Genomic DNA, 13,598 nt, shown 5'->3' with positions numbered 1-13,598 from the left:
ATTTATATATTTGCGAGAGAGCACAGGCGGGAGGGACAGAGGGAGAGGAAGAGAGAATCTCAAGCCAACTCCGCACTGAGTACGGAGCCTGACACAAGGCTCAATCTCATGACCCTGAGATTACTACATGAGCCGAAACCGAGAGTCGGACACTTAACCGACTGCGCCACCCAGGCACCCTGATAATTAATCAATTCCCTCTTGTTAAATATTGAGGTTGCTTGTAATTTATGCCACATTTCACCAGGCTGCCATAGAAGAGTACATGAGTAACATTTTCCCCGCACTGCTCCAGTACTGGAGGTGAATACCTGAAACTGAATACTCTCCTTGCTCTTCCTTCATATCTGTTTTAGATAAGAAGGCCGACTGCACAATCACAATGGCTGACTCGGACTTACTGGCTTTAATGACTGGTAAAATGAATCCTCAGTCGGTAAGTATAAAGGGGCTTATTTCCTCCTAGTAGGTGGGTCTTTGAGTCCATTCCATTTCATCTCCTGCCTCAGCCTTATACCATAAAGTGCAAAGTGGTCAAACTGACAAAACTCAGTGTTCCCTAAAATGTTACTTAACAAATGACAAACATTTGTGGCACAAGCCATGTGCCAGGCACTGTTTTGTGTCTTGTGTAAAACCAGATGAATTAGAAAGAGTTCTCCTGCACTGGACAGTCACAATTTGGTACGAGACAAATCTGTAAAAGAGTAAGTGTATCCGAATATCCACAGTGCTATGCCTAGCTTATGGACAGCAGTGGGTGGAGCCATGTCTCCCTGGACCATCAGAGAAAGTCTCACAGAGGAAGAAACACTTAAACTGAGTATAAGAGTGACCAGAAGTTAGCAGTGCACAGATGGAGAGTGGGAGTAATCCATGGGGAGGGAGCAGTGTGAACAGTGTGAACAAAGGCGTGACCTTTTACATTTCATCTCTCTGCCCATGCTCTCTTTGTCCAAACTGCCTTCCCTGACAAACTCCTTTTCTTTCCAAATTAGCTTACATATTATCCCCAAAGACCTCCTTACAAGTTGCTGGGGGACTGTAGCCAGTCCCTCTTCTGGGCAATCAATTGGAAGAAAGCTTAGCACTTGTCACATGATATTAGTCATGATGCGCCTATTTCCTTTCCATTAGATTGTGAGTGTCTCAAAGGAACAAACCACATTTTGTTTGTCCTCATGTCTCAAGATCTTAGCACGGTGTCTGACATTTTTAGGTTTTCACTCAACAATTGCTTAATTTGTATTCGTCTGAATACAATTTGATTAAATTGTATTTGTCTGAAATGTATTTATGTCTCTTATGGATTTTCCTGGTCCCCAAATCATCAAGGGTCTTCCTATATCATTAGCCAGTGTTGAACAGACTTGATACACTGAGCTTTCATTAGCCACGGGGGAAGAAAAAAAAAAAAAAGAAACTGAGATGCTGCTTTCCATTGTAAACTTATTGTTTCCTTGCCTCAGCCTGATTTGTTTTAGGTCTTATTCCTACAGCCTCCTGGTAATTCAAAAGATTGGATAAAACAACAATCTGACACACACTAATATTCCTTTTTAAAATGCCTTCTCCAAGCAACTAAGCCTATTGTAGTTGATGCTTTGACAAGTGAGAAACTTGCATCTGTGATGTTTCAGCTTAATACACACCATTGGCATTGACATCTCTACCCTCAGAGCCTGCTCCAAAAATTCTGGACACAACAGAGGCCACCAGTATAGGAGCTGGCTGTCTTCTTCCTTCCCACCCACTGTTCCTTGTTCCACTGTGCACTCTCCATGCACTCCCTTGGCAGGGTGATCAGACTTCACACATAAGCTACCCTGGTTCTTGGTTTATCTGTTTACCGCCCATTTTGGAGGGCAAAGTATCAGCATTTTCCTGAGCACCTGTTAGCACCCAAAGGAATTAAAGATAAAAATGGCAGATAATTCTATTAATATGCTAATGGTCTTCCCTTATGCTTAGAGGATTTGACTGGAAACCGTTAAATGCATTGGAAATTATAATATCAGTGTTTGGCTACAGTTGAAACAAAGCAGTGTGCTCTCCAGTGTAAAGCACACACAATACCTAGGGGCCAGATTAAAATGATCCTTGTGTTTGGATATTGTGAAGACTCATGTTTTCTCTATAATAATTAGTAAATAAAAAGTCACTTTCTCTTTTAATTTTAAAGAAAGGAAAGATGGGAAGTTTCTCTTTTAGGTGCTACTGGTCCATATTTTTTAAGGACATATGTTAAATATATTGTGTTCTGAGACACCGGACCTTTAAGTCATCAGACAGAGAAGGCTGTGTGCCATATAGAAAGGAAATATTTAGTTTGTCCAGACAGAGGAGGGGAAAAAAAAGGAATTAGTCACCCTTACCAGAAGGTGTAGACGAAACAGAGTTCTCTGCATTCCTAGGGATAAGGTAAAAGAGCTCCTGACCTCTTTATTATACTTGCTGAAAAAGCTAAGACTACCAAAAACTTGTTGCATCTAGCTCTTCCTTATTTTAACAATTGAGTTAGAAGACTGAGATCATAGCAGGGAAATCATGCTGTGTTTGCAAATTTGCTATCATTTCTCTAAAGTTTTCCTGGGATTTTGTTACATGATAAATTTAGCAAACATCAAGTGATCAGTGATCTAATCACAGGCAGTTGTTAAATGGAGCAAATTGTGGCTCTGCACTTAGGGTTGGTTTGATTCTTCTTAAGCCAAAGATTAACACCAGCACCTCAGTCTCAGCAGGCTGCCTGTCCTCCCTCTGTAGGGATAAATCCTTTATCATGTAGACCTAGAAAGGGGAAAAAAATTTGGTGACATTTCATCCACAGTGTATTGAACCCTTAGAGTATCTAAGTGTATTATGAATGTGCTTTTTCTCTCAGCAGACTACTGAAAATTTCGGTTCATACATTTTTTTTCTTTTTTTAAGATTTTATTTTTAAGTAATCTCTATACCCAGTGTGGAGCTCCAGTTCACAACCCAGAGATCGAGTCACGTGTTCCACTGACTGAGCAAGCCAGGGACCCCTCAGTTCATATTCTTGATCCACATGTAGTATTTTTCAACAAAATCCATCTATTTCAAACCCCCTTTGCCTATTATTTGGAAAATGTACCATCGGTGACGAAGGCAGATAAAGGTAGACTCAATTTCTAAGAGAAGACATTTGGGAGAGATAGTCGTGTGACTGCTCTTAGTAAAGCATGCCTTTTACAAAGCCTTCCTTTTGAGGAATCTAGTTCTAAATCTATTCCAGAAAGCCAAGTTTCATATTTTGAAGAAAGTTTAAGAAACCTGGATAAATAAATGATCTCAGGGCTGGATCGCCTAGAAAGATCAGCAATCACAAAAAACACCAAGTAATAAATTTTCTTTCTTCTTACTCACAGGCCTTCTTTCAAGGCAAATTGAAAATCACTGGCAACATGGGTCTGGCTATGAAGTTACAAAATCTTCAGCTTCAGCCGGGCAAAGCTAAGCTGTGAAGAACTCCCTTTGCCTGCCTTTGAAAATTAAGATGAGATATATAGATATATATCCATATATTTCATTGTCAAGGCTTGGACGGAAACTACACATTGGCAAATAGTGTGAGATTTGTCTTTAGGTGGGTGTGACCAATCTTGTTTTTCTTAAACTCGGGGTGGACAGAGCCTAATAGTGTACTACTGCTTGCTGAATTGCATAGAACTGTGCATTACAAAGTTAATATGGTAATTATGGTTTGGGGTAAAACTGAGTTTCAGAATAAAATTAGGAACAGCAAAATCTAAAAACTATGTAAACAGAAGCTCTCATTTTGCTTATAAAGTATGCTTAAAGATCATTTTGCTAAAGATTCAATTTAAGTTTTCCTTTGGAGAACTAGGGAAGAAACCGAATACCAGGAGCTGGCCAATAATTAGTGTTGTGCACTTAATGACTTTAATCTATTTTTCATTAATAGTTTTTAAAATTCTGTAGCGGGCTGTTTAAAAAAAAAAAACTTACATTTTGCATTTCACGCCATCAAAATGGTACTTTCTTCCCAAATCAAAATAAATCTGATCAGAGCCTGGGGGTGGTGGCGGGGAGTCTACAGCTGAATGCAGCCTATTTTTAAAGTAAAAATATTTTTTAAATGAGTTTCCTTCTTGAAAAAAATCAGTGTATTGGTCAAAAAATGCTGTTGTTAAAAATAACTGAACAAATAAAGTTTGCTTTGAGATGCACAGGTTTCAAAGTATAATCTCATATTTAATTCTATAAAGCTCTCAGTCCCTTGTTCTCATTTTCCTTTGTCATATAAGTTTAATTAATTATACACATTTAATTTATCTTTCTTCCTGTTTTTTCTAATGCTAATGTTATTTCTTATAACTCAGTAAGATACAGAGTAAAATAATGCTTTTGGAAGAATGTTTAATAGAAAATTAAAATAGCTTTTCCTGATCTCCTTTGTGTTTATTGTGTATGTTCTTTTTGTTCAGGGTCTTCTCACCAATGGAGATTAAGAGAAACATTGGGGGATTTAGAGTCCGTGTTATTCAGGTGTCATCTACTGGTTACTGTGACATAATGACTAATTCTTGATTGGGGAAGCAGGGTGTTGTAGTGGAAAGAGCACTTGGCCAGGAGACAAGAGTCTTGCTTCTTTTAGGCAAACAAGTAACTGCCTGCTGGGCCTGTTCACTAAACTGTTAAAATTGGGGATTAAGTAGATGGTCCCTTCTGCTCTGATAATCCTGTGAGTCTACTCAGAACCCAGCAGAACTCTTCCGGAAGTTATACAGACTCTACCTTTCTGCTGTTAACATGTTACTTCACCAAAAGGCAGTCAGAGCTAAAAAAGCCAGGGCTCATTTGTCAGATATCCGGAGCCCATGCTAATCAGATCAGGACTATGGGTCTGATCCCCTTCGACCATTCAGCTTTACATGTTCTGTGACCAGCAGAGAAGCATCTGGTGATGAGGAAAGACAGCACATTAAACCAATGTAAATTGATCGAGTTCTTTCTTCTTCTTTTTTAAAAAGATTTTATGTATTCATTTGAGAGAGTTTGAAAGAGCACAAGCAGAGGGGCAGAGGGAGAGGGAGAAGCAGACTCCCCTCTGAGAAGGTACCCCACGTGGAGCTCCATCCTGGGACATGGAGATCATGACCTGCGCCGAAGGCAGATGCTTAACCAACTGAGCCACCCAGGGACCCCATCTCAAGTTCTAGAAAATGAACTCAGAATTCAGACCTATTTCCTAATTGTAGTAGCTTCTTACTCTGAGAAGAAAAAGACTTAAAGAAAAAAGTTCCAAAAGAATGTCTGATTTATCTGTAGTTTGGTTTTGCTTTATCATTCTGCTATCACTCCTCCGAGAGAACTAACAGACGCGTGAAATAGCCTCTAGGATGAACCAAAAAAAAAAGACACACACAAAAAAACCCTGGTTCTTGGGTAGGAATGTATTTGTATATATGCAATTTATATATATAATAGAAACTTAATGATCAAATATAGTTAGTAGCAGTTTAATTTCTAGAGAAGCATCATGATTTGGAGGAAAGGTTAACAGGTCTGGGCTAAAACTGCTGCTGTTACTGGTTTGCCACTTGAGCAGATTGAGTCTCAGCTGCCTGATCTATAAAGTAAAGATATTAATATTGACCTCCTTGGATTACTGAGAATCTAGAGAGAGAGAGAACATAAGTACCTATTACGTACATCATAGGCACTCAGTAAATGTGAGTTGCCATGCTAGTTCCACAGCTACTGCCACGTCTTGCCTCTGGGATAGGTGATATGATGTCTATATTGTTTTCTTATGTCCCATTTTTGGAATCTTTTCATTTCACTTTTTAAACAAATATTTATTGAACGCCTACCAAATAGAGGGTAATATATTGAAGGTATGATGCTAGGCACTGGAGGTGGTGATGAGCTTTTCCCCTCATGGTGTTTACAACCTAAAGGGAGAGACAGTTTATCAAAGATGAATAATTATTACAGACTGATGTGCCATGCAAGAAATGGTCAGGGTGCTGTGATGAAGAATCACAATGAGGGGCCTTCTTTGATAAAGTAGTTAAGAGAGACCTCTCTAAGACCAATATTTAAGCTGAGGTGTAAAGGTTGAGGAGTGAGCCATGCAAAGAACAGTGCATGAAAGGGTGGGGAGGGGGTCCATGTGAGTGGTGTCCAGTGAGCTGGATGGACAGGTAGTTCCACGAGGAGGTTGGATAGGCAGACACAACCAATTAGATTGGAATTTGTTAGTTACAATAAGGCACTTGATCTCTTGAAGATATAGATTTACATCCATTTATTTCTCACTCATGCTGCATATCCACTTTGCCATTATATCATAAGTCTAGAACCCAGGCGAATGGAGTAGCTATCACATGGAGCATTGTGACCATCAGAGGAAGGCAGAGGAAGAGAAAAAGGTGAACTACACTCTGGCTCTTAAAGAGTCCACCCCAAAGTGATACATATCACTTTTGCTTCCATTTCATCATCCGAAGAAAGCCATATACTCCACCTAACTTCAAAATCTTACCAGGTACCAGAGGGAGAGAATAGAGTTGAATATTTGTGAAAGAACTATGACCATTACAGAATGGCTTTAAGCAGTGTAATGACATGACTTAAAATTTAACTGTGGCTGCTGTGTAGAGAATATACCCCTTTACTGGGGGTGGAAGGCTGAAGACTGGATGTCCAGGTGCAAGAAAATGGTGTCCTGGACTAGGGTGTTGGAGGCAGAGATGGATGTGGAAAAGTAGGCAGAGGGAGGGCTGACAAAATTTGATGACTGGGGGTAAGGGCAAGAATCATTTCCAGGTGTCCTGACTGACTGATATGATGAGGGGACAAGTGGATTTTAGGGAGAGCAGTTGAAATAATCAGCTCTACTTTTGAACCTGTTAACTTTGAGATACCTGAGAGTTTTCCAAGTGGAGATATCAGAGAGGCAGTTGGATTTATAAGACTGGAGCTCAGAGGTGAGATCAGCTTGGAGATACACATTTGGAGGCCATGGGCATCTGGGTGATATTTAAAGCTATAGGAATGGCTGCTGTCAGCCATTGAGGAGCTTGGTGGAGGTGGAGGAAGCCTTGAGGAACTTCAGCTTTAGATATCAGGTAGAGGGATCCCTGGGTGGCGCAGCAGTTTGGCGCCTGCCTTTGGACCAGGGAGCGATCCTGGAGACCCGGGATCGAATCCCACGTCGGGCTCCCGGTGCATGGAGCCTGCTTCTCCCTCTGCCTATGTCTCTGCCTCTCTCTCTCTCTCTGTGACTATCATAAATAAATAAATAAATAAATAAAAAAGATATCAGGTAGAGGAGGAGGATCTGGCAAAGGGGATGAAGAAGAGGGGCTAGAAAGACTGAGAAGTTTCTCAAGAAGAGAGTATATATATTCAAAAGGTGGGAATGGTCATCTATGTCCTTTGCTCTGTAAGGTCAAGTAGAATGATGTCCGAAAGTGTGTATTGGATTAGGGTTGGCAACATGGAGGTCACTGGTGATTATTTACAAAATCAATTTCAGGGGAGTAGGAGGGATAAAAGCTAGATTGGAATTGGCTTCATAAAGAGCTATGAATAATAAGAACAGAAAAGTTCCATTTGGGTAGTGATATGCTCCGTTTCCAAGTGATTAATACAGAGCAAGCACATTAGCTAATGCTTTTAGTTCTAAGTTAGGTCATCTCGTGTACCACGCATCTTGCAACAGCAACAACAGCATCTCGCTGTTCTCCCTGCCCCCTCCCCCCCCCCCCCCCCCATCCGCTTGGCAAATTCCTTTTCATCCTTTTCATGCCCTAGCTTTCAGGAAGCTGTCCCTTTTTGCCACAAGTGGAGTTAATCGTTCCTTTGTAGTAATTTGTTTCAGTTTCCCCTGAACAGAGACTGCATTTCTTGTATCCATTTCCTCCAGTACAAAGTCTTGGCTTGCTGTCATCAAGTATATGAATGAGAGGTGAATAACAATTTGAAAACAATTCACAGGGGGCATTTCTGAGTATAGGAACCACGTCACAGAAATGCATTCTCTACTACAATGACCTTCATGGCCCTAATGATGGAAGAGAACACTAAGAGTTCTCCTTTAGGGGGGCCCTGAGTGGCTCAGTCAGTTAAGTCTCTGCCTTCAGCTCAGGTCATGATCCTGGGGTCCTGCGATTGAGTCCTGCTTTGGACTCCTTGCTTAGCAGGGAGCCTGCTTCTCCCTCTGTCTGCCGTTTCCCCTGCTTGTTCTCTCTGACAAATAAACAAGAAAAAAAAGGAAGGAAGGAAGGAAGGAAGGAAGGAAGGAAGGAAGGAAGGAAGGAAGGAAGGAAGGAAGGAAGGAAGGAAGGAAGGAAAAGAGAGTTCTCTTTTAGTCTGACTTAACCCTGCTCTTTCTTTGAAAATATTTGCAGCTTAGAGCAGTCTTTCAATTTAAGATTGTAGCAGCCCAAAGTAATAAGAAAAGTCAGTTTGTGGTTTGATCACAGCTTTTTAAAAAGTGGCCTACTGGGTTCTGTGTGCATTAAAATCATTAGCCTTGTTGCTGTACTTGTCCAGATTAATTCAGACTCTCAGATTTCTACAATCCTTGTTGAATATGTAAACAATAACGGAGAACATGATTAGGAAGTGGATGGGGAGGTAGGGCCTGTGGAAGAGTCACTGAATTGTGATCAGAAGAATCTTGGATCAGGTCCTGTCTGCCTCTGGGAAGCTAAATCAGAGTAAGGCACTTAGACCTCACAGTCTAGTTTCTTCCTGTGCAAAAGGAGGACACTGTTAATTCTTTTCTAATGGTCTCATTGAACCGTGAACACCTTGAGGGTAGAAACTCTGTTATTCATCTCTGTGTTTCTTGTATTAATACAGTGTCTACCAGAGTAAGCATCAATAAAGTTTCTCAAGTTTTGGACAATGATCATTAAAGTTCTTTTTAAATTGTAAAATCCCTTTGAAAGTTTCAATCACATATAAATACAAACCCCTTCTGTTCTCCCAATATATGTCACCTTAGAAAAAAATAAATATGAACTTAAATCCTATATTAATAGCTTTATCATCTGAAACATTAGCAATTACAGAAAATAATACTTTAGAGGAACCTGGTATAAAAAAGTTGGGGTCCATCAGATGTGAGTTTTGGTCCTAGCTCTGGCACTTAAACAGCTTCGGGACCTTGAGCTAATAATAAGTAAGGACTCTGAGCTTCCTTCTCCCTTTGTAGAAAGGGAATAATAATTCTCCCTTGCTGGCTGTGAGGATTAGCAATTATAGGTATAAAATGTCAAGCCACACAGTAGGTACTTAACAGATGGTTCCTAATGTTATTTGAGAAATTTTTTAACAGGAAGGAATTGATTCATTGGAACATTTTGTGATAATCTTTTGAGTTCAGATAATATGCTAGCTTCAGGATTGGGGACAATTTGCGTATTTTTGTGCACTGTCCACATCCTTATATTTTCTTCAGGAATCATTAAAATTTAATAGTCTCTGTAACTTAGTGAATGAATATAGAATTCTTTAGTTTGACTTTCAGAAGGTTTGCATTTCAGCCAAAGATCACAGTTGTAGCTGCCCATGGCATAACTGCTTTCTGAACACAAAGAATTTACTGGATGTTATAGACCAGAATAAAAATGGTAATCAGCCAGATTGTAAATCAGTAGGTAAATTAATCTGTGGGACTGGGTTTGTTTAGAGACCACACTGATATGAGTTAGGAATTAGGGGTATAGTACTAAACAGCTAATAAGGGCCCCGAAAGAATTATGTGCTATCAGGAACCACAGCTGTGTCTGGCCAAATTTTAAGAGTTTTTCTCAATAGAGAGTTACAAAATCTACTGGAAAGGTCCAGTATTAATATCTATCTGGAGACTGCTGCAAACAAACAGCTCTTTAGTTCTTGGTTAGAACAGAGAATATGCAGCCAGATTTCTGGCCCTTAAGAAATGTGGCGTCTGATTCCATTTGGCAGGAAGTTTAATCTGGTATGGAATTTTAACCAGACTTCTTGGAGGAATATTTTTTTAATGTATCATATCCAAAATTTATTGCAAAAAGTGATGTCCATTTAATCTATCCTATTAATAGTCATTTAAATACATTGTAAATAGTCACAGTGCTGTTTTCAGCAGCATGTAGTAAGCATTTGGGCTTTTATTTACTGATTTTGTGGTCATAAACTTTTATGTAAAATTGGGGGAAATTCATTGCAGTCTGCTGTTTATTTAAGCTGCAGGCTGAGAAGCAGTAAGTGCTACAGTTTTCTTACCAACTACCAAACAGCAGGATGTTTTCTTTTTCTTTGTAAAATATTGTAAAGTTCACCTTTTAGAATACAGCATCTTCTGTAGTGTGCAATACACTCTGTTCAAGATTAGACACCTCATTCGAACAGAAATAAATGGAAAAGAAGTTCAGATGTGAAGATACAACAAGCAGTATAAGGGAAAGACTTAGGCAAGCAGACAAGAGACTTCAGCTTAGCAAAGTCATGCCCAAGGGCAGGGGGTGATAACAGTTCACAGATATTCGCAGATGGAAAGACCAATGAGAGGGAGGGGCTGTGTTGCTTATTTATTAGAACTAAGGGGAAGAACTATAAAAGAGGAATTTCAGACTAAAAGTCAGTTGAATTTCCTGACAAATAAAAACTGGTCCAGAGTGGACAAAAAGCTCCAACACAGAGACATCCCTAAACCAGATTGGCAAACAGGGCACCTGTGCAAGATATACCTTAACAGTGGCTAGAAGAGCATCTGAATGGGAGAAAATACTTCGTCGACAGCCACTCTTTTGAGGATTTCTCCTTTTGCCATTGATCAAAATCTTTTCTTCCATGTGTCAGAAAGAAGACTAGGTATTTTTATACTTCCTTGTTTATAACTTCACTTGTTCTGTGACTTATTAGATAACTTTGGAAGACACAGAAAGAAATGAATATTCAGAGCTTTTCTGTTTTCATAGTGTGAAAGCAGCCTCAGTTGTGTTTGTTTTTGTCTTTTCTGAAGTTCATTTTACTTAGCTCAAGGCAGTAGACCTTTAAAGCCACAGAATGGCAGCTGCAGTGTAGGAGACCACTCTCTCTGACGTTGGATCCTGAGTGTGAATTCTGACTCAAGCACTCATTAGCTGGTCACCTGAGCAAGTTTTTTTATCCTCCCTGAGCCTCAGTTTCCTAAAATAGGAGGCAATAATACCATCCTGCTTGTTGTTGAAGATTAAGTGAAATGACATATGGGAAAATGCTGTTGTACCGTGTACTGGTTTCAGTTATTAATGTTTGTATTAGTTTTCTATTGCTGCTTTAACAAATTACCACGCACGTAGTGGCCTACCTTGACCCACGTCCATTGTCTCATAGTTCTGTAGCTCCGAAGTCTGGGTGGGTTTGGCTGGTTTCTCTGCTCCAGGTCTCTCGAGGCTGAAGTCAAGGCATTGGCTGCTTCAGGCTCTGACCTGAGCGCTCTAGGGGAGAATGTGTTTCCATGCTCACTGAGGTTGTTGGCAAGATTCAGTGATTTGCTGCTGTGGGACTGAAGTCCCCATGTGCGTGCTGGCAGCCTAGGGTTCTCAGCTTGGAGAGGCTGCCTGCATTTCCTTCACCCTTAACGCTAGCCGCGTCCTCATGTTTCACCTCTTTCTGATCTTCCCTTCTGCCTCACCTCTCCTACCTCCTACTTCCAGCCACAGAATGTTCTGTTTTCAAGAGCTCATGTGTTAGGTTAGGCTCACAGGATAATCCAAAATAATCCCCCTGTTTTAAAGTCCATAACCTTAATTATATCTGCAAAGTCCCTTTAGCTACATAATGTAACATTCACAGGCTCTAGGGATTAGGGTGTGGGTATTTTGGGGGGTTCATGCTGCCTACTGCAGTCATGATATTTTAGGACTGGAAAGGGACCTTGCAGAACATGAGATGAGGTCCCTGCCCTGAAGCCTTTACAGTCCAGTGGGGGAAAGAAAGGAAAAACATACAGCAAAATGAGTCCAATAATAAAAAGTTTCTATGAGATGTTCTAGGAGCCCAAAAGACCTTTTCTGTATCTGACTTGGCCTGTGGTTCTTCCATCATACCCTGCTTGTTCTTTGATGTTTTGTCTTTTTTTTTTTTTTAAGGCTTTATTTGACAGTGAGAGAGAGAGAGCGCGCGCGCACACAAGCAGGGAGAGATGGAAAAGCAGGCTTTCCTCCAGGTAGAGAGCCCCATGGAGGGCTCGATCCCAGGATCCTGGGACCATGACCTGAGCCAAAGGCAGATGCCTAACTGAGCCACCCAGGCACCCCAGATATTTTGTCTTTTATCAAGATCCTTCCGATGGAACCCCTATACACAAAACAACACCATTGATTTGATCTCTAAATGTTCAGAAAACAAGCTGCTCCCAGAGCTCCCAGAGTAACGATTCTGCTACTTAATAAGGAAAGGTCTTGAGCCCTCCGGTCAAAGTAAGAAGAATTATTTTCTTTTCTGATGATGAAGGTATAACAACACCTTATCTCCCCTTATCCTCACCAACACCCCATGAGAGCCCTCTTGTCTTTCATTCCTAGCTCTCTCAGTCTTTACTCCCCTCCTTTGAGTTTTCTTGTTTCTTACTGTTTTGAATTAGAAGGCACTTACCCTGGATCAAGCAGAGATTTCTCGTTAATTCTTGCCACGTGTCATTTGTTTTAATAATGTTTCATAGATGTTTAATCAGGTCTCGGTGACAGTTTTGCAATGATAACAGCTGCCATTTATTGAGCACTTACATGTGCCGGATGCTGTGCAGGGTTCTGTACTTCCAGTTTCTTATTTACTTCCAATTTTTCATTTAATTTAGACAATCTGCAAGGACTGGGTACTATTTATATCTCCATTTGAACCCAGCTGGGATTTGAACCCAAATCTAAGTCCAAAGCTTGTTCTTGACACCATGCAGTAGAGTAATATGAACAGGAGCTGAAAATGAGGCATAAAGGAGCCAAAGCAGCATAAGTGGATTGGGAACCCTCAGTTTCAAACTCAACTCTTTATCGCTATTTTGAAAGTTAGAGGATTTCCTTCTAGAGTGCCAGGATCACCTCCATTTTCCGCCAGAGATACTCAAAGTGATACCTCCATCTTCTATTTCAGACAGCTGATTTTAGTGTGTCTACAGTGCTGGACAGCTACAATGTTTGTGTGGGCATCAGCTTGGCATTCCACAGAAAAGCCTATTTCTCTGGGGGCGGGGTGGGGGAGATACGGTGTGTGCTGTGGCTGGCCCCAGCAGTTACAGGTAACAGAAAATACCTTCCCCAAAGGATTGGGGTGATTAAGATATTTAAGGATTTCACACAGTGCCTGGCACTTAGTAAGTATTCAGTATGTGCCAGTTCTCATTGTCCTTCTAGAAAATTTCCTTTAGTTTATGGGTATTCATTCAAGTCAGAAGAATCTTCTTCTAGCTCCACTTGAATCTAGGCTCAATGTTGAGAAGACAGGAGATACATCTCTGGGTTGGCCCCTGTCCAATCCTGTGTGAATCATACCAGCTCTCAAGTTTGAGCTCAGAGAGAAGTGAAATCTGAAGCCAAAGAAGGCAAAATGTTTCCCTTTCTCATGCTTGCTAA

At 40.6% G+C, this 13,598-nt stretch overlaps 1 protein-coding gene across 1 annotated transcript in view; it reads left to right on the top strand.

Moving 5' to 3' along the window:
• SCP2 (sterol carrier protein 2) overlaps positions 1 to 4,434 on the top strand; it is a 96,602-nt gene extending 92,168 nt beyond the window's left edge. Inside the window, exons 15-16 of the mRNA XM_026007052.2 lie at positions 357 to 436; positions 3,393 to 4,434. Of these exons, the coding sequence (XP_025862837.1) occupies positions 357 to 436; positions 3,393 to 3,488 (176 nt within the window). The 3' untranslated portion in view covers positions 3,489 to 4,434. The remainder of the gene's footprint in view (positions 1 to 356; positions 437 to 3,392) is intronic.
• The last annotated feature ends 9,164 nt before the right edge of the window (positions 4,435 to 13,598 follow it).

This window comes from Vulpes vulpes, chromosome 12, assembly GCF_048418805.1.
Source record: "Vulpes vulpes isolate BD-2025 chromosome 12, VulVul3, whole genome shotgun sequence".
Classification (NCBI taxonomy): domain Eukaryota; kingdom Metazoa; phylum Chordata; class Mammalia; order Carnivora; family Canidae; genus Vulpes; species Vulpes vulpes.
The sequence above is the reverse complement of the archived record's forward strand: the minus strand, read 5'-3'. Positions and strand labels throughout refer to the sequence as shown.